The 21,135-nt window shown below is 55.1% G+C and overlaps 1 protein-coding gene across 4 annotated transcripts in view; it reads right to left on the bottom strand.

Annotated features, from left to right (window-relative positions):
- The window catches only part of MGRN1 (mahogunin ring finger 1), a 59,351-nt gene that overhangs the window by 20,434 nt on the left and 17,782 nt on the right, over positions 1-21,135 (bottom strand). For all 4 annotated transcript variants that reach the window (XM_061210208.1, XM_061210210.1, XM_061210209.1 and 1 more), the window contains exons 2-10: positions 17,440-17,558; positions 15,737-15,825; positions 15,009-15,155; positions 13,821-13,938; positions 7,225-7,291; positions 6,524-6,573; positions 5,266-5,313; positions 3,924-3,992; positions 2,456-2,615 (exon numbers count right to left, since the gene is read on the bottom strand). In XM_061210208.1, coding sequence (XP_061066191.1) covers positions 2,456-2,615; positions 3,924-3,992; positions 5,266-5,313; positions 6,524-6,573; positions 7,225-7,291; positions 13,821-13,938; positions 15,009-15,155; positions 15,737-15,825; positions 17,440-17,558 — 867 coding nt within the window. The remainder of the gene's footprint in view (positions 1-2,455; positions 2,616-3,923; positions 3,993-5,265; positions 5,314-6,523; positions 6,574-7,224; positions 7,292-13,820; positions 13,939-15,008; positions 15,156-15,736; positions 15,826-17,439; positions 17,559-21,135) is intronic.

Here is a 21,135-nt window from a genome sequence, read left to right as displayed (position 1 = left end):
GGAAACCATAAACAAGACCAAAAGACAACCCTCAGAATGGTAGAAAATATTTGCAAATGAAGCAACTGACAAAGGATTAATCTCCAAGATTTACAAGCAGCTCATGCAGCTCAATAACAAAAAAACAAACAACCCAATCCAAAAATGGGCAGAAGACCTAAATAGACATTTCTCCAAAGAAGAGATACAGATTGCCAACAGACACATGAAAGAATGCTCAACATCATTAATCATTAGAGAAATGCAAATCAAAACTACAATGAGATATCATCTCACACCGGTCAGAATGGCCATCATCAAAAAATCTAGAAACAATAAATGCTGGAGAGGGTGTGGAGAAAAGGGAACCCTCATACACTGTTGGTGGGAATGTAAATTGATACAGCCACTATGGAGAACAGTATGGAGGTTCCTTAAAAAACTAAAAATAGAACTACCATATGACCCAGCAATCCCACTACTGGGCATATACCCTGAGAAAACCATAATTCAGAAAGAGTCATGTACCAAAATGTTCATTGCAGCTCTATTTACAATAGCCAGGACATGGAAGCAACCTAAGTGTCCATCAACGGATGAATGGATAAAGAAGATGTAGCACATATATACAATGGAATATTACTCAGCCATAAAAAGAAATGAAATGGAGGTATTTGTAGTGAGGTGGATGGAGTTAGAGTCTGTCATACAGAGTGAAGTAAGTCAGAAAGAGAAAAACAAATACAGTATGCTAATACATATATATGGAATCTAAGGGGAAAAAAAAGGTCATGAAGAACCTAGTGGCAAGACGGGAATAAAGACACAGACCTACTAGAGAATGGACTTCAGGATATGGGGAGGGGGAGGGGTAAGCTGTGACAAAGTGAGAGAGTGGCATGGACATATATATACTACCAAACGTAAAATAGATAGCTAGTGGGAAGCAGCTGCATAGCACAGGGAGATCAGCTCGGTGGTTTGTGACCACCTAGAGGGGTGGGATAGGGAGGGTGAGAGGGAGGGAGACGCAAGAGGGAAGAGATATGGGAACATATGTATAACTGATTCACTTTGTTATAAAGCAGAAACTAACACACCATTGTAAAGCAATTATACTCCAATAAAGATGTTAAAAAAAAAGAGTATTAACTTATTATTGAAAATGAAAATATGATTTAATTAGAACAAATGCCTTCAAAATGCCCTCCCTTTATCTCCTCTTACTGTATATACTAACAATGGAATACCTTTAACCTGGAATGCAATTCACTAAAAACAACTAAAGTAAATCAAACTGAGAAACAAAGTAAAATAACATGTTACCAATATAGACTCACTGAATCTAAGTTAGGTTTTTGAGTATGCTAAACATAGGGCAAAGAACACTTTATTACAAAGATCAATTTGCATTAAAAAATAAAATCAACCTAAGCTTTGTTTTCTTGTCTTTTTCTGCCTCGCTGTGAAACTTTCGGAATCTTGGTTCCCCGACTAGTGACTGAACCTGGGCCACAGCAGTGAAAGCCGGGAATCCTAACCACTAGGCCACCAGGGAACTCCCTAAGCTTTATTATTTTTAAAACACACTTTCTTTTTCTCCCCCAGGGTTTCCCAAGGCCATGTATATTGATTAATTGCTTTGAAGCATAATTTTAATGTAGCCATAAAACTCAACAAAAGAGAGTTTTATAGTGAACAGTCATGAACCTAAGAACTAAATGTAGCAATAAAGAGATATCTTCACACTTGGAGTTTTAAATCGACCAATACATTATTTCTGAAAGTGACAGTAAATCTGACAGTCTTTGTCTATGCTAAAAAAAAAAAAAAAAGCTGTCATTTATCTCCTCAGAGAAAATGCCCTGCATCTCCCATGGGGGGGTGCTCTTGCCACCCACACCCAGTCCTCGCCAGGACCAGCAGGAACCGGGCCCAGGACTGCTGACCCACCAGCAGGACCCACAACCTGAGAATGTCTACTCTCTACTGGAGGATGAATATTTTGTTCAGAATTAGGCCCAACGTGACAGCTTTTCTTTTTTAACGCCGTGTGCGCCACTTGTGGGATCTCAGTTTCCCAACCAGGGATCGAACCTGGGCCCTCAGCAGTGAAAGCGCCGAGTCCTAATCACTGGACCTCCAGGGAATTCCCCCAACGTGACAACTTTTGACTGAGAAAGTCCAGATGCTCAAGGAAACCAAATTTAACTCCTTGATCATTTACACCCAGCACACTTTTCATTTTATTATAAGTTTCTATCAAAATATTTCCCACATACTCTTTGAAACAAAGACCTAACTTGCCGACCACTTCTGTGCAGCTCACCCCACACACTGCCCTGCAGCCCCTCCTGGACGCTTGCCCTGCGTCTGACTTCCCTGGAGGCAGACGGCGCCACCCCATCGCCACGGGGGTCCCTGCCCACGTCTGCCACCGTGCCCGTCTCCCCGCCCGCCCGCCCGTCCCACTCACGCAGCCGGCAGATGGGGCAGTTGCTGGCCTGGTAGCGCAGTGTGTCGGCGCACGAGTTGCAGAGGCACAGGTGGCGGCAGGGCAGGATCAGCGTGTCCCGTAGGTCCGACAGGCACACCACACACTCGTTGCTGTTGTCGCTGTTCTCCTCGTCTGAGGGCTGCGGGAACACCAAGGGTCCCAGGGTCGGTGGCTCCCGAGGCCAGAGGCCGGGGGCCTTCCTGTCCCCACTTCCCCTGGGGGCTGCGGTGGCAAAGGGAAGCCCCAGGGGCAGAGGAAGGTCACCAAAGAGCAGGACGCCCCCCCAGCCCAAGACACCTCCCCAAATCGAGAGAACTTGGGTCTCCTGCTCCCCAGAACCAAAGAGGAAACATGGGAAGACTCGCGTCTGCCAAGGCTGCCCATTTACTTGCTTAAAACAGCAACAACAAAAATAAGGCAACGGAGTTCCCGGGCGGTCCAGTGGTTAGGACTCTGTGCTTTCTCTGCTGGGGCCTGGGCTCCATCCCTGGTAGGGGAACTAAGATCCCACAAGCTGCGCAGTGCGGCACCCCCAAAATAAATCAGGCAAGTCTAACTTGTTGAAATGTTTTCCTTAAGTAATGGCACCTTCTGGAAAACAAAATTAGCTTCTGGATCAAGAGATAGCAACAGCCTAAAACGGGCATCAGCCAAGTCCAGCCTGCTGCCTGCTTCTGAAGCAAAGTGTCACCAGAGCACAGCCTTGCCCCTGTGTTTCTGTATGTCTGTGGCTGCTTCTGCGTGATCCCGGCAGCGCTAGACACATGAACAGAAGTGACAGACGCCATAGAGGTCGACGACATTAACTACCGGGCCCTCTATGGGAAGTCGGATGACCTCTGATGCAGAAACATGACCTGGGCAGAGAGTACTTGGCATCCAGCCAGTTCCAGCCACCATGGAAGCTAGCCTGAGACCCCAGAGGTTTTTAAAAAGAGGCAGCAGTTTCATTTGTGTCTTAAGACAATGACAAAGCCATGGACTAATTCCCTGGCTGTGCCAGACCTTGGCTCTGTGGACCACCAGGCTCCTGTCACAGGCACCGGAAGGCGAGCCGGCCCACGGGTGTAGCGCGGGCTCAACTGCTGATGAGAGAAGGGAAAGGCCAAAGCTGCACCGGGGAAGGGGGCAGCAGGAGGGGGCCCGGCATCCCCAAGCTGCCCTGATGGCCAGCTGCCCAGTGATGGTAACAAGCCAGTGAATTTGCTGGAAAAAGGACAATGTCCCACAGACTCTGCTAACTCTAAAAATTAAGGAAAAATGATGGAGTCTGGGGTCCTGGGGTCTCCAGGGGAAGGCTCAGCAGGGAACTGGCTCATCTGCCACCAACCTGCAGGGCCCTGGCCAGGACAGGGGCCCCAAGCAGGTCACCCACAGGCCCGCCTCCGAGCAGCTGGGAGGAGCACAGGGGAGCATGGCCAGCCTGGCCCAGCGGTGAGGCACGCACCTTCGTCTCCTGGTTGTTCTTGTTCTCAATGCCGTAGATCTCCTGCAGCAGGTAGCTGACCCGGTCCACCTGGAGAGCAGAGAGGTGTCTGGGCACTTGTTCCCAACTCAACGGCTCCTCTGCACCCACCTTTCCCGACAACCCCTCCCAGGTGCCGGGCTCGGGTCCTGGGGGCAGGCGTGGTTGGCGGTTCTGTCTAGCCCCACCCCCAGGGAGCGGGCACTACTGGAGACAGGCAGGGAGAACCGCCACCTGCCCAGCCCACTGGTAGCAAGGACACTGGGCTGGGCCCAGGTTCTGCCCGCCCCGGAGGGTGCGGAGCCAAGCTCTACCCGGACCCGGCGACCACATCTTCTGCCCACCTTACCGTGTCCAACCCCAGAGAAAAACGACCTTGGACCCTCCTGTCACCAGCCCCACAAGAGTAACCAGAGTCAGGCCTCGAGTTGACCACAGTTTATGGGCCAGATACTCCTCCTGAGAGCCACGGCCCTGCCGGTCAGCTCTCCTGAAACAAGTGCCCAGACCATCACTGGGGTCTCCTGCCCTCCTGCCACCTCCAGGTGTTGCACCTGCCAGAGTTCTCTCAACCCCTCTTTTAAAAAACTCAAGCAACACCACTCTCGGGTTGTGGCTGACACACCTGAGCAGCTACACACAGGATAACCTGATAATCACAGCTTTGGAGACAGACCCCACCATGGCCGCTGTTAAATCAGTCTCCAGGCTCATTTCAGGCGACCCTGTCCGCTAAATCCTCACAGAACCTACCTAAGTCGGAGGCCACCAGGGATAATTCTTCCTGGTGTTAGACCATGGAATTACGGACCCCAAAGAAAGGCTGTACTGGTCTATAGCTCCCATTGGTTCCAAGATATTCCATCCTTCTCTCAAATATGGATTAAGTCAATCTAAGTCTTTGCCCAACACGGAGGTAATTTCAGCAATTTGTAAGGAGGAGGAGGGGAGGCTGCAGTGTTTCTCCCTTCTTTCCTCCCTCCCTTCCTCCATCCCTCCCTCCCTTCCTTCCCTTCTTCCTCCATCTGTCCATTCATTCATTCGGCAAGTGTGTGTTTACTGAACACTCACTAAGTTCAAGCTGGACAAGATTCGGCTACAACGGTCAATGCAGGTACGTGGTGGGTATGCAGTACACGCGGACACACCCAGTGACCCTGACCCTGACTCCTGGAGCCCAGGGCCCACAGTAGTGGTGTCACCAGCTACTTCCACAGCGGCCATGGTGGCCCGGGGAGAATAATCCACAGAGACCACTGGGTCACGTGTGCGCGCCTGTCTTTTAAATCAAAAGGGCTCACGGTATTTCCTCTGATGGACTTACGATTTGCTTCTGCTTTAAAGGCTTCACAGAGAAGCTGCCGTCGACGTGCTGCAGGGAAGAAGGACAGAGAGGTTAACTCAGCCATGCTGAAGGCCCGTCCTCGGTCAACCCACAACCACAGCTGAAAAAAGAAGGGGCCACACGAAGACTCGAGAGACAGGCCAGGGATCCTCCAACTGTGGCCCTCTGACCTGGCTTCGAAACTACCCGGAGAATCTTCTAAAAATATCGCCTCCTGGGTCCCACCCTGACCTACAAAACCCAACTCTCCCTGGGTCGTTCTCAAGTACACTCAAGTTGGTACTTGATGGTAAATAGTCACCATCTCCTCCGACAAGGCCGGCCTGGGGAGCACAGCTGGTGAGCCCAGAGATGGAGAGGGCCACCGCCACCACAGCCCCAGGAGGGCAGGGAGAGCACAGACCCAACGTCGCCAGAGGGGCCTCGGGCCCAGCTCCACCGATCCCTTGGGGCATCTGGAAAGACCCAGATCACAGGGAGGAGATGGGCTCTGCACTTAAGGCTTTCGGGGCTGCAGGCACACCCTGGGCTGAGGAAGCCAGGGGTTGGCAGGACGTCCAGAACAAGCGGTCTGAGACTGGTTTCCTCGTGAGGTCCTTGCTCCTCGTCCACCTGGGCCACAGGCCGGTGCTAAACACACAACTGCACAGTGCCAACCAATGTCAAGGAACACTACAAGGTGGGGATCAGCCGTAGCCTTTTCAAATAGGGGACACACCCCACTACTCTGGCAGGGCTCTCGGTGAGCAGGGACCCTGTCCCAACACAGCCAGGCCCTCGCTCGCTGCATGGATGGACGCATGGAACCGTCTGGACCCCGGTGAGAGGACCATCCCTAGAACCCGAGACACCCTAATGCAGAGTCAGTGGTGAGGCTGACTGTCCTCACCACCAGCCAACATCCCCACCACACACCGTAAACACGGCCACAAAGCATGGACAGTCAGGGGCCTGGGGACTCAGGTCTGGTGGAAAAAAGGGCAAACACCTAAGTTCAAATACACGTAACGCTAAAAAGGTAGTAGTAAATGAATCCTTCCATGTAAATGGTCTCTTTCTATGCGGGGCACCCCCAACTCGGGGACCCCAGGAGAGTATGTATGTCACGTCTAGGACCGTACTAGGCAGGTGGCAGACCCTCGTCCACCCCACCAGCATTTACTGGGCACCGACTGCAAGCAGGATACGATGACAAATGAGGGGTCGGCTGGACGATCACGAGCAAGATGGCACTTACCTTTTCAAAGGCGGCCAAGAGCACGTGGGCGTGGCCGGTCACTTCCACAACTGCCCAGGAGAGAGGAGAGTGGTCAGAGCCGGCCTCCACCACCCCCGGCCCCACGCCCCGGGCTTCCTCTTTCCAGCTGGCACGTCCCCAGCTTTCAGCCTGCAGGCAGGGCCTTGTCCTCTGAGGACCCACCGAGGTCTCGTCCTTGCCTCGCCCTCCTCTGCCTGCAGCTCCCTCCGACCCGCACCTCACCCGGCCCCAAAGCAGCCACTGCCGGCTGCCCACGGTTGGCTCTGCTGCTGTCTCACTCGGCACGGGGAGGAGCTGAGGAGCCCGGGGACAAGCCTGGGCCGGGCAGGGTGTCTGCACCCTCGCCTGGGACCCCGCAGCCCGCAGCAGGGGCAAGGAGAGGCCAGCAGGACAGGCAGGAGGAGGCAGGCGGCGAGGGGTCAGCGTGGCGCCGACAGCCTTCATCGTTCCACTGCGGGGCGGACATCAGCGCCGCGAGAGCCAGGCTCTGCCACAGGGGCGCGGGGACAGCACCAGCAGCAGGAGACGGAGCGCTCGGCCCCGAGCCCCTCGGCCCCAAGCCCGCCCAGCAGGCTGAGTCAACGTCGTCCGCTGTTTCTGGACCCGGCTGACTGGGGTGAGAAGGGCCTCTTCCCAAGTGTGCACGCCTGGGAGGGAGACCGGAGGGAAAGGCCACTCACCATCCCCCTCATCCACCACGGCCTGGATGACCACTGGAAACATGCCCCGGTCCAGGTCAAAGTTCAGCTGTGGAGAACAGGAGGTGACAACAGTCACACTGAGCTGGAGGGAGCGGGTGGGATGAGTAGGAGGCGTCGAGGTGACAGAGCTGAGGCAAGACAGGCGCCCTTTTCTTCTTTGTGGTAAAGCAGATTAAAAGGGCACATTTGTGTTCTAAGTGTAACTCAGTGTCATTAAGTACATCCGTAAGGTCACGCGACCGTCAGTACCACCTTTCCTGGCACGTCCTCGCCAGCCCTCAGCGGGCCTCCCAGCCCAGCCCAGCCCTGGAACCTCCATGCTGCTGCTGTCTGCGGACCGGCCGACCCTGGACATTCACAGAAATGGATGCACACAGTATCTGTCTTTTGCGTCTGGTGTCTCTCAGGCAGAATCATCACGCTGCAGCCGCCTCCCCCTTAAAGCCGAGCAGTGCTCCCTGCCTGGCCAGACCTCACTGTCACCCATCCACCTGCTCACAGACACGAGGCCCCCCTTCGGCTGTGCTGAGCGGGGCTGCCTCTGCTGGACTCTGCTGGGTGGACCCCTAGGCACGGGAGTGCCGGGTCCCACGGAGATCCCGTGTCTAACCTTGTGAAGAAAGGCACCCAGCTCGGCCCCAACAAAGATGGAAGCAACGTGAAGGAGACCACGTGGCTCGTCCGAGCTCACGGAGAAACCTCCTCTCACTTTTCCTTCTCCTTCAGCTTAAATCCCTCCGGGGATCCCCGCTGCCCTCTGGCTGCAGGCCACGCTCCTCCCCACGTGTCCACTCGGGTGCAGCTTCCACGTCTGCTCACCAGTGGGGACCGCGGGGAGGTCACACAGAGCCTGCGGGGCAGAGGCGCTCAGCCAAACCACACCCACCACGGGAAGGGTGCCCAGCGGGTCCCTGGCTGTCGGTGGGCGGCAGGGCCGGGCCGGGGCCAGTGCTGGGACAGGGCATACTCAGCGCTGCCAGGTTCGGGTCTGGCTCTACAACCTGAGCATCAGGTCCCGATCCCAACGCAAAAGCTGCGAGCAGGTGGCCGAGAGAGCAGGCGGTGAGCACCGGCCACTGGAGCTGCGTGTGCTCAGGCAGCGGGAGCCGAGGAGGGAGTTGGCCCAGGAGGACCACGTTGGGTAGGGACTCCAGGGCGCGGGGCTTGGTAGGAACGTGTGCTCACAGATCCGCACGCGGGGAGGTGTCCAGGCCTACCCAGGACCCACAGCCTCAGGATAGAAGGGCTGCACCACCAAAACTTGGACCTGGGAGATGGAGGGACCCGCTTTCCCTGCTCCTGCCTTGCTCTGGGGTGCCCCACGGGGTGGGGGGGTGACCGCCCGAGACAGGAGTCACACGTCACCTACAGCTATCCCGGGGCCAGGGGCCTCCCGCACGCCTGCTTCTGCCCTCCCTACCGCAAGTCAGGGAACAGGGAGCCATCTTGCCAACGACCATCCCGCAGTTACCCTGGTGACAACGATGACGATGCCGAAGCTGAGGTGGGTGTGACGCGCAGGCGCTGCCCTTCCCAGGCTGTAATCAGGCCCAGGAGGGGAGCTGCTCAGGTGACAGAGCTGGATGGGGAGCAGTGCGGGCCCTGCCACCCCCGCGCTTCCGGCCTGTTGCTGGAATACAGTCGTCAGCGCTGACGTGGCGACTTGGTTGCTCGCAGGAGCTGCCAGTGATTTGCATTTTCTTTTTCCCTCGCACGCTGAGTGCTGCCTCAGCACCAGCTGATGGGTGGAATAACAGACACTGGTCTGGGGAGGTGTGACGGGGGCCCCTGCCCTGCTGGCCGCCGGGCTCACGATGGACAGCCTGGCCAAGTAAGCACCCTGCACCCCGACCTCGCGGACCCCTGCGGCCACCTGTGAGGGAGGGACTGTTTCTACCTCCAGCTGACAGATGGGAAAGCAAGGGTCGCAGAGGTGGCATAACTTGATGGATGCTTCATGGACAGAGTGACAGAGCCAGGGTTGCCTCCAGGCCTCGCCCACCTGTGTCCTCCCAGCTCCTGGGAAAGGCCATCACTGCTGCCTGGACGCCGCTGGTACTTCTGTCCTGGAGACTCTGCTCTTATCAAGGCTGACACACCTGGGGCCTCCTGTCCAGCCCTGTCCAAACCCTACTGCAAAGGTGCAAATGGCTGTTGTCCCACTTTTCAGGTGGCAGCACCCCAACTTTCCCTGTGGAAATGTGGGAACAACTTCTCTCCTACCCTGGTACTGTGTGGCCTGGCCAGAGGATGGTATGTCCACCTGAGCACTCTGGGACGCAGGCGGGGACCACACCTCTCCACTGGTCTGCAGGGCGCCAGCAGAGAGCGAGGCCAGCTCAGCAGGAGCACACTCTTCCTGATGACATGGGCCCCTGCAGACACCCAGCCTTTTCAGAATCTATGCCAATAAGTTCCTGATTTTCTTTTCTTAAGCCAGACTGAGGTGCTTCTGTCACTTGCAACCAAAGAAGTCCTGACACAGACACCACTTTGAAGGCTCTGCCGCAGCAGCCTTCCCGGCGCCTCCCATGAACATTCAGTGCCCAGACCACAGGGCAGCACGCTACATGTGACATTTGTCCAGCGGACTTTGCAAACCCAACAGAAGACCCGGTGCTGAGCCAGGGACAGAGGTGGAGAAGACAGGGCACCATGACCCCTGCTCTCCCCAGACACCAGGGCCTAGGGGTGGGGGGGGAAACCCTGGGAGTGCAGGGACCCAGGGAGCAAGGACCACCTCCTCCCAGACTCCTGCTCCCCAGAGCTTGGCACATGAGCCACGCCCCAGAGCCAAGCACGCGGGGAGAGGACAGAGACTTCCACCCTCCCAGAGAGTCTGAGGGAGACGCTTTTTAGTTTTTGGCCACGCCAGGCAGCAGGTGGGATCTTAGTTCCCTGACCAGGGATCGAACCCACGCCCCTGCAGTGGAAGCGTGGAGTCTTAACCACTGGACCACCAGGGAAGTCCCAGGAGACACTTATTTTTAATGCAGGGGATGAGGCTTTCTTAGGGAAAAAGGCGGCCAGGTCAGGAGAGAGAGCAGCAGCTGACGCCAGCTGGAGTCCCGCCCAGGCTCCCCTCAGGCTCTGCTGTCACAGAGGAGCCGTGGACGAGGGTCTTTGCAAGGCCTAGGTCAGATGGACACTGGGAAATAGGGGAAAGGCAAGGGGTGGGGGAGGAGGGGACGTGGCTTTGACTGAAATAAATGGAAGCCCATGAAGAGCTGGTGGGAAAACTGCAAAGAAGCCCCACCAGCCACGAGGAGATCTGTAGGTATTGACCTGGGAAGACTCCACAACATGGTGCAGTAAGAAAAGAAAATGACGCATGTGTGGGCCAGGGGGCATATGGGAAACCTCTATACCTTCCTCTTAATTTTGCTGTGAACCTTAAACTACTCTAAAAGAGTCTTACAATTAAATTAATTTAAATTAAATTAAAAAGCAAACTGCAGCCAAGAGGAATGAAAACATACATCCACACAAAGACTTGCACACAAATGTTCACAGCAGCATTATTCATGATAGCCAAAAGGCGGAGACAACCCAAATGTCCATCAACTGATGAAGGGATAAACAAAATATGATCCCATCCATCCAGTGGAATGTTATTCGGCCATAAAAAGGAATAAAGCACCGATACATACTACAACCTGGACAAGCCTTGAAGACATGATGCTAAGTGAAAGAAGCCAGCACAAAAGGTCACATAGTGTATGATTCTGTTTATGAGAAATGTCCAGAACAGACAAATCCAAAGAGACAGAAAGTGGATGAGCAGTGGCCAGGGGCTGGGGGAGGAATGAGGAGTGATTGCTAGTGGGTAGAGGGTTTCTCTTGGGGATGACAAAAAAGTTCTGGAGCTAAGGCAGTAGTGACGGCTATACAACTCTGTGAATATAGTAAATACCACCGAATTATACACTTTAAAAGGGTGAGCTGGGGACTTCCCTGGTGGCGCAGTGGTTGGGAATCCACCTGCCAATGCAGGGGACGTGGGTTCGAGCCCTGGTCCAGGAAGATCCCACATGCTGCAGAGCAGCTAAGCCCATGTGCTACAACTACTGAGTCTGCGCTCTAGAGCTCGTGAGACACAACTACTGAGCCCACGTGCCACAACTACTGAAGCCCGCGTGCCTAGAGCCCATGCTCTGCAACGAGAGAAGCCACCGCAGTGAGAAGCCTGTGCACCGTAACCAAGAGTAGCCTCTGCTCACCGCAACTAGAGAAAGCCCGCGTGCAGCAAAGAAGACCCAATGCAGACAAAAATAAATAAATAAAATAAATTAAAAATAAAAATAATAAAAATAATAAAAATACATGTAATAGAGGGAGGAATGGGAGTGACTGCTTAATGGGTGCAGGACTTCCTTGTGGGTGATGAGAACGTCCTGGAACTGCCCAGTGGTCACACACTATGAATGCACTGTTACTGACGTAAGTTTATATTGTGTGTATTCTATCACAATAAAAAACACCTGTAAGAAAAACTGAGCTGACTTCAAGAACATATTAGTGGGAATTCTCTGTCGGTCCAGGGGTTAGGAATCTGCACTTTCACTGCCGAGGGCCCAGGTTCGATCCCTGGTCAGGGAACTAAGATCCCGCAAGCCGCGTGGTGTGGCCCCAAAAAAAAAAAAGAACATCTTAGCTGAGGTGATAATCAGAAAAGGCAAAGATGAGGACGGGGTCCCAGGATAACAACACTGCACAGGCCCACCAGGCCACATGCTGACAAGCTGAGGACGCAGGTTCCCTGATGCACTGAGGGAGCAAAGGGGGTGCCCTCGTGGAGCACCCAAGACTGGCTTACAAGTCAGGTCTGCGCTCAGGACAAGTGACCCAAACCGTTGGTGATGCAGCACATCTGCAAATGCACGGGGGATGTTTCAGGGCCAAAATGGCAAGACTGGGCTACTTCAGAGGTCCCCAAGCTGAGGTGCAGCTTCAGCCCAGCCGCCCCGCAGTCACCATAGGTGGGGGCACCTACTCACCTGCCCTCCCAGCCCCTCTGCCCTTGGGGAGCTGCCCCTCCCCATTCACAGGAGGGTGGGTGGGACCAGATGCACCTGCCGGGCATCTGAACTGGGAATGTGTGCACGCAGGGACGGAACCATCCTGATGGCACGGGGCTGTGGGCAGGGGGCCCCCAGGACTGCTATTCGGCTTGGCCTTTGACTTCGACGGCCCCACCCGGCTTCCAGAAGACCTGTCTTTCTCACGTGCTAAAACAGAGGGGGCTCCTGTTGCTCGACATCAAAGCGCCCTGACCAGCAAGCACACGCGGCCGGGAGCAACTACCAGGGCGTGGCCTTCACCGTCTGACATACCCGTGATCCAGAACCTTCCTGGCAATTCCCACACCACACCATGCCCTGCTACCTCCAATCCTTCCCACTCATGTATTTCAGTAACACAATACGTGACTACCCTCTGTCAAAAAAAACCAGAGAATTCAGCTAAGTCAAAGAAGCCAGACATGAAAGGCCACATACTGTACGGTTCCATCCATATGAAATGTCCAGAACAGGTAAATCCAGGGAGACAGAAAGCAGATTAGTGCCAGGGGCTGGGGCAGGAACAGGGATTAACTGTAAAGGGCATGAGGGATCCTATTGGGAGGATAGAAACATCCTAAAACTGGATTGTGGTGATGGCTGTGATCACAGAGATTTACTAAAAATCACTGAATTGAACACTTAAAATGGGTGAGTTTTATGATATATAAACTCTACCTTAATAACCTGGTTTTTTTAAAAAAAACAAAATAATTCAGGGGTGTACACAGTATTGATACTCACACTGTACACATGCAGCGTGTATGTGTGTGTCTCCCTTATATCAAGCTCCGTTGCAGAAATAACCACTGTCTTCAGCTTGACGGGAATCTTCTCTGGCTCTTCCTCAAGGATTATGTACACATACGTGTACCTGCAGAAGTGGTCTTGTGCACATCTGTGGCTGTCACATATGTGCGATTACATGGTATTTGTCTGTAATGTGCTCTTCTCCAAGCCCAGGAGGTGCTTCCACATCAGCATGTACAGCAGACATAAGCTCTGTCAGCTACTTTAAGGCTCACGGCATCCCAGAACGGAGCTGGACTATGGTGCCCCCATTATATATACAGGGGGTTCCCATGATGTCAGTGAACCAAGCGATACCTCCGTAACGGACATGTAGATTGTTTCCAATGTACTATTACAGACAGCTGCAGTGAGCACCCTCCGTGTCGCGTAAATCACTGTCCTTAGCTACGGAACCGCTGGGTGGGAGGCACCCTGCCACGCTGCAGCCCCGTGGCCCTGACAACCATACCAGAGCCCATACGGAGCTTCTCACTGCTGCTCTCTGTCCGGCTGCGATCACCCAGTCCAGCCAATGCCTGCACCGACCGCGGTCCACAGTCCAGGTACCCCGGCTGGGCACACAGACCCTGGTCAGCAGCCATTCCTGACACTTATCAACCACGTGAGGAATCTGAGTGAACAGGCCCCACTGTGCTTGCCCCCCTCCAGGGGAAGGAACTCGGGGAGGGGCCAGGGGAAAGGGGGGCCCAGCCAAGATGTTACCTCATCGTCCTTCCACTCCGAGAAGTCGATCTTGAAGGAGGGCAGGGAGAACTGCTGGCTCACCCCCCGCTTGTAGTGGACAGTCTCGGACTGCAGGGCCGGGCTCTTGGGGGTGTACCTGAAGGGGCCGCGAGAGAAAGGACAGTGAGACAAACGCTCTGCCACGTCCCATTCTCCCAGAGCCCACACCTGCCCAATTACTGCTACCTTTCCAGACTTGGCTACACCTTTCCATTTGGCTTTTATGGTTTGTTGACATTTTTGAATGAATACAGTACAAAAATGCACAGTGCAAAGTGACCCCCAGCCCCGGCCTCACGCGTGCTTCCAGCCACCTGCTTCTCTGCCCCGTCCACAACCCGTGTGTCACTCCTGGGAAAGTTGAGGCATAATCACGCCTGTATGAGCAGGTGTTTCTTCTTTAATATTCAAACAGCAGTCCACATACACTCTGTTCCGACCACTCGTGTGCCCGAAGCTGTCCCACAGTCATCACAGATGGAGGTGCCGTGTTCTTGGGACACTGCATGGGTTCCACCACGGTTTTACTCTAATTGATTCAACCAGGCCCCCACTGGTGGACACCAGGCAGTCGCCAACATCTTGCTATTCCAAACAAAGCTTCCAGGACTCTCCTCTGCACACATGTTAACCACACATGCAAGCATGTCCCCAAGATAAAATTCCCAGGAAAGGAATGGCTGAGTCAAGCAGCACACACATTTTCAATCCCGATAAGCTCTGGCATCTCCTTATGCAGGAATCCAACCCAGGACCCTCACCCACCTCCCCACACCTGCTGTCCCTGGGGCCTCACTCAGTCTCTAGGACAAAGGACACTCTCGAGGGCCTTGGCACGTCCAGCCTGAGACTGACACTGGGGGAGGGGCTGCTCTTACACGAACAGGGACTCACAGCCCGAGCTCTCAGCCACCACTCCACCCCCGGATCAAATCTGGCCTCCGAGGGGTTTCCTCTGACAGGACGGAAGTGGGTGCGTTTCTGCCCATCCTGCCTGGGTCTGGCCTTGCAGCCTGGAGGCAGGCCTGCCGTGGTCATGCTGAAGTTGCCGATTTCAAACTTTTGGGGCCAGCAGGGCCCTATTTCAAATCAAAGCTCCGAAAGTTCAAATACACAATACAGACAGAAGCAGAACCACTGGGCCTGCCAGGCCCCACGGGGACTCACGCAGCCGTCCCATTCAGGAACTCCTCCACTGCCTGGCAGTAGATGGTGATGGCCACCCGGGAGTCGGCGTCGAAGGTGAACTCCAGGCTGTAGAGGACTCGGGGCTTCTCGCCATCCTCAGTGGGGCTGTCAGCACCGTCCTTGTACCTGCCGGGGAGACAGAGGAGCAGGGCAGGTCAGGGGCCGCGTCTGCGAGGGTGTCCCCACCCCATACAGCACCCCCGCCCCCGCGGGGGCCCCAGAGTCAGCTGCCTGGCTGCATCCCACCTCCCTAGGAACATGGAGGCCGTTCCCTGTTTGGACAACAAGGCCCAGCAACGCAGGGTCCTCTTTCCCTTGTCTCCTGCCCACAGAAAGGGAGACTAGTCCTCTGGGTTTAGAAATGGCCCCGATCCCTCAAGTCTTCCAGGTTTGAGGCGGTTTCTCAGCCTCGTGGCAGTGGGGGTGTGCTGAGCGCTGAGGGTGCTGAGCGGCATCCCTGGTCCCTGCCTGCCAGATGCCAGTAGCACCGCCCTCGCCCACCCCCAGCTGTGTCAACCAAGACTGTCTCCAGACCCGGCCCAACGCCCCTGGGGCACAGGCACCAGGCTGAGGCTGGAGTTCCACAGGCAGAACCTGCGGGCCCTTCCCCTCCCCACCCTCCTCCAGGGGCAGCTCTGGAATCGAGTCCTGATTCTACACAAGGGGGAGTAGGGCCCACGGGGGCGGGGGGGTGGGGGAAGGGTTACCTCACGAGCCGGAGGGAGTCTTTGCGGATGTTCACCAGGCTCCTCAGTGTCTTCACCGGCTCGTGGGGGGCGGGGGTGACGTAAGGAAACTAGGAGGGAAAGAGCAATTCCAGGTAACCCCCAGGGCATGGCAGCGGAGGGAAAATAGGGCTTCATCAGAGCAATGGTCACAACCCTACCTGGTCATCCTGGGCCCTCGCACTGACCACAGGACAGCACTCCCCTCATCCACATCCAAGGAAACCACAGGCGACACGGCCAGCACGTGGGAGAGCCGGGACCGGAACTGCCTGAGGATTCTGGGTCCCCAGTTGCAGGAAGGACCCTCAGCTGCGTCCCCGGGGCAGAGGTTAGGGTTGGGGCTCTCAGGCCACGTTCCTGGAGGTGGGACCTGCCGTCTCACTGCTGCCCTGAACAAGGCAGGCTCTCCACATGAGGACGATGGTCGATACAGGTTTCGGAAGGGACTTGTGCCCACACAGGCACACACGCATACGCACGCGTGCACACGGGCACACACGCACACGTACGCACACACACACACACGGGTCCTGTAAAACTGGTGGTGTCTGGAAGGCTTGGGCACGGGGTCAGTCTCCTGCTGGTGACAACGCACTGAGTCTTAGCAGATGTTGTCACTGGGAAGCCGGGTAAAGGACACTCGGGGTCTCTCCATCACTTCTCACAACTGCAGGTGACTCTACGATGGTCTCAAGGAGAAAGTGACACAAGACAACAGATCTACAGGCAGCCTGCAGAGCCAGGCCCTGGGTCTGAGCCAAGGCTACAAAGACGTGGAAGGCAGGTTCTGCTCCTGCTGTCACAAACTTGGGAGGGTGGGCAGCTCAGTACAACGTGGAAGCCCCACTGGCCCCACGAGTGGGGGACCAGCACTCTGGGCCCCAGGCCAGTTAAAGGACCAAGACTTCATGTCAACCAGCTGCTCTACAGCTAAAACAGCCTGGAGACCCCTGGTCCAGGGGATACCACCCCCACCAGGCCCAGGACTCAGCAGCCTTAGGGGACAGAGTCCAGTGTCTCCTGAGAGAGAGGGCCTCCTGCCTGGGCGCTTGGCCAGGCAGGGGACCATTATCTCAAGATGCAAAACCCAGGCCCCTGCTCAGCAATCCCCCACAGCCCTCTCTCTCTCTTTAGTCTCCAGCCATCAAGCGTTCCCTTCTTTATTGCCTGCACCCCACATACTAAACAGGCCAGGGTCTGTCCTCCGCTTCCAGCCCCTGGAAGAGTCCCTAGGTACACAGCAGGTGCCAAATGTGCGTTGAACGAAGGAACTAGCAGTGTATGAAGTGCACTCCTCTGGTGACTAGTGAAGGCGAACTTGTAAAAAACGGTCCTGGCCGTTTGCGTTTCCGCTTTGGATCACATCTCTTGCCCACTGCTCTATGGAATGTGGATGTTCTTTTCTCTTTTTAAAGACAATCATCCAAGAGGCCTGGGATGAAATCCAGAGCCTTCCTCAGCCCCACAGCCTGGATGCACCGGGTTCAGTAGCAGCTGCCCTGTACCCCAGGGACCAACCCTCAGCCATCTGGCCTCTAAGGGGGGACAGGCCTCAGGCACACATCACATGCACACATCCAGATGGCACCTCCGCCTCGTTTGGGGAGACCCGGTGCAGGTGCCTGCTCGCAGCCAGGGGCCTTGCCACCACTGCCCATGTGCCCAGCCCCACCGAGACCCACCTGGACCGGGCGATTGCCCAGGAAGTTCAGATCCATGTTCTCTCCAAAGAGGTAACCTTCAGGGTGGGGGGTGTCGAATTTCTCACCTCCCATGAAAAAGTGGGAGGCAAAGTAGTTTCCTGGTTAAAAAAGGAAACACAACTGTAGATGATGAGGCTCAATACAGCCCAATGGGAGCATCTCATGGCCGAGAAGCTCAGCCTGAGAAAGGCCAGCTCCAGACACAGCCTCAGCCCCTCCACCTGGCCCACCCCACCTCTGTACCTGCCCCTCTCCGGGGCCTCTCCTCCCCACTCCTGGACTCATCCAGGCCCCCGCTCCAATATCACTTCCTTCTGCAGCAGGTTGAACTGCGTCCCCTACAAGGACATGTCCCAGTCCTCACCCTTGGCACCTGTGCATGTGACCTTGTATGGAAATAGGGACCTTGCAGATGGAATCCAGTTAACAGAAGGTCAGACTGGATGGGGGCCCCTAAACCCAGTGACCGGTGTCTCCATAAAAGAAAGAGGGAGATGTGGACACACACACACACAAAGGGAAGAAAGCTGTCTGACAACAGAGGCAGAGACTGGAGTGACGCGGCTACAATCAAGGAGTGCCTCGAGCCTCCAGAAGCTGGGAGAGGTGGGAAGGAGCCTCCCCTAGAGGCCTCAGAAGGAACCAACCCTGTGGACACCTCGATTCTGGACTTCTGGCCTCCAGAACTGTGAAAATAAATTCTGTTGTTTTAAATCACCCAGTTTGTGGCACTTCGTTACAGCAGCCATAGGAAACGAATACGCTTTCTCTGACCCCCAGACTAAATCAGCCTCCCCACCCCAAATCCGAGCCCTGAGTACTTTTTCACCTCAGTACTGACCACAGTGTAAAACTGTGTGGACCTGAGTTATTTCATTTCTATCTGACTCCCTTCCATGAGGACTGAGGTTATACGTCCCTGGCACACTTAGGCACTAAATTCAAGTTTCTTGTAAAAATAGATGGCTACAAGGCATAGGACATGGGTCAGCTTCAAAGAACTGAGCTCACAGCCTTGCTGGGGAAACACTAGAAGTACCGCCTCCCCCAAGCTTCCTGATCTGATACTTGCCCACTGTCCCCCGTTTCTCTCTGGCACAGAGAAAGGCCAGGTAACCAGAGGGCCCTGTGAATTTTGTGGACCAGAGGGAATTCTGGGCCCCTTGAGCTTTGGTGGGCGCCCTGCATGGATCTGTGTGCCCTTCCTGAGAACCACAACCCCAGTTACGCGGGACACAGCCTTGGCTGCCTAGGCTGGGAGGCCCAGAACCAGGAGTCCAGCCTGGTGGCTCTTGACTGCAGGGAACATAGCCAGGACATATCAGGCCAGGGCGTAACCCCAACCCACGTGTGGACCAGGAACCAGACAGAGCCAACCGCAGTGAGAGAAAAAGAATAAAGTGGTGACTAGTTAAATAAATACAATACTCCTGATTTTATGGAACACCATATAATAGCTGCTAAAGAGCGTCAAACAGACCTGGATACTGACGCAGAAAAATGGTCACGGAATATTCGTTGGATGCATTCCAAAACCCCTTTTGAGAGGTAACTGCACACACTTAGACGTGCATAACGCAAGTTGTGAGTACACAGAGAATGGTCAAAAGGACGCACCCGAAAAGCTGCCGAGAAGTCAGTCGGGAGCAGGTGCGGCGTGGACAAAAGCCCAGGCGTTCTGCTCCATGTTAGATCTTTTCACTGAACATGAACCACTCGCGGTGCACTTATCAGAATAAAAAGACTAAGTGTGATGCAGGGAAGCACCTGGGCCCTTCCAAAATCACCTGGGATTTGCACTCAGTCCCGTCTACCGCACTGAGAGCATCAGTGGATTTTAATGTGCAAAGGCTTTAAAAAGGTGGTTGTTCCCACACTGGCCCTACTGGGGTGGGGCACAGGCGGTCTCTGGACCTGTCTCTGGACAGGTGGGCCTGTGGCCCACCCAACCTTGAGCCCGAATCACAGGGCAGGTGAGAGGGGTGTCAGCTGGGAGCTCCGGGGGCAGCCAGCCCGGAGCCACCTGGTCCGCCAGGACTGTGATTAGGCCGTGACAATGGCACACAGCACAGCCGACAAGCAAAGTCACAAGCGCTAGGCTCTGTGACAAGTCAGGGCCGCAGTGGCACGTGACAGAGGGTGCACGGAAGCCCAGCGGCGGCCTGGGCCCCGCCCTGCCAGGACCTCCACGCTGCTCACAGGCCCTGAGGTGGATCCAGAGGCCGCGCAGCACTGGTCTGGAGGGAAGGTTCCAGGCGAGGCGGAACCAGGCCTGGGGCCCAGCCATCCCTGCAAAACCCTCCAGGCAGAGACAGGCCCCTGGCCCGGAAAATCCTGCTCCAACCTCCCCCTGGGGGACCACAAGGCCCAATCACATTATGTCCAACAAACCTCCAGAATTTCTGCTCCACAAGCAGAAAGTGGGTGAGGAGGTTCTCCTCTAAGGAGGCCCCATGTTCTCACCTCCCGGTGTTCATGTCTCTGGGGAGACTTCCCAGACTGAACAGGGCTGACCTGTGTAACCAGCAGGACACTGTGGAATTGACCGAGTGGGACTTCCAAGGCTCTGGGGGGGAAGCCGGCTGCCGTGCTGGACACTCAAACAGCCCTATGAAGGGGTCCATGTAGTGACAAACTGAGGCCTCCAGCCACCGGCCAGCACCAACCTGCCAGCCCTGCGAGGGAACCACGTGGGAATCAGACCTTGGAGCCCGGCTGACGGCAACCTCAGGGGAGACCCTGAACAAGAACCACCCAGCGAAGCCACTCCCAAATTCCTGACCCACAGAAACCGTGATAATAAGCATTTATTGTTATAAATGGCTAAATTTTGAACTTGTTACTCAGCAAGAGATAACTAACAGGATGGGCTTCGAAATCCAGTCTGAGTGACCCTCTCTGGGCTCCTGAAAATAACATTTTTCTGTGGCCACCATGCTGCTCAACGCCACCACCACCTACTGCTGGAGTCCTGCAATCCACTCCCCGGTCTCCCCACTTCCACAGCCCCAAAGGCTGTTTCCCACATCCCAGTGCTCATAATGAGGGGCCTTCTGATGCCTCCCTAATCACACCAAAACAAGTCCCAGACTCCTCCCCATGGCCTGTGGCGGACCCTGCCAACCCCGTCCGTACCCCAGGGTCTCTGTACTTGCTGTTTCCTCTGCTTATGAAGTTCTTCCCCAAGAGTCTGCCTTGATCCTTAGACCTCATGTGTCCTCCTCAACAAGGCCTCTTCTGATCATTCTTTTTAAAATTTGCAACTTCTGCCCTCCCACCCTGCCTGCTGACCCCCCACTCCCAGCCCCCTTCCCTGCTTTATTCTCCTCCACAGCTCTTTCCACAACCTGACGATACACAGGACGCCTGCACGTCTTAGTGTAGTTTTAAGCTTTAATAACTTCAGAGGTATAAATGCTACAAACGGAAACCTCTGGATTAAGAGGCAACGGATGAGGGTTTTTTTTGGGGGGGGGCTAGGTGTTTTGGGGGGAGGCTTTAACTGTTTCTTTTCTAAATTAATGTGTATTGCCTTTTTTTTTTTTTTTTTTTTTTTTTTAATGTTTGGCCACACCTCGAGGCTTGTGGGATCTTAGTTCCTGGACCAGGAATCAAACCCGCACTCTTGGCAGTGAAAGGGCGGAGTCCTAACCACTGGACCACCAGGGAATTCCC

Source organism: Eubalaena glacialis, chromosome 13, assembly GCF_028564815.1.
Source record: "Eubalaena glacialis isolate mEubGla1 chromosome 13, mEubGla1.1.hap2.+ XY, whole genome shotgun sequence".
NCBI lineage: Eukaryota > Metazoa > Chordata > Mammalia > Artiodactyla > Balaenidae > Eubalaena > Eubalaena glacialis.
Note: the sequence above shows the minus strand (reverse complement) of the source record. Positions and strands in the feature narration are given on the sequence as shown.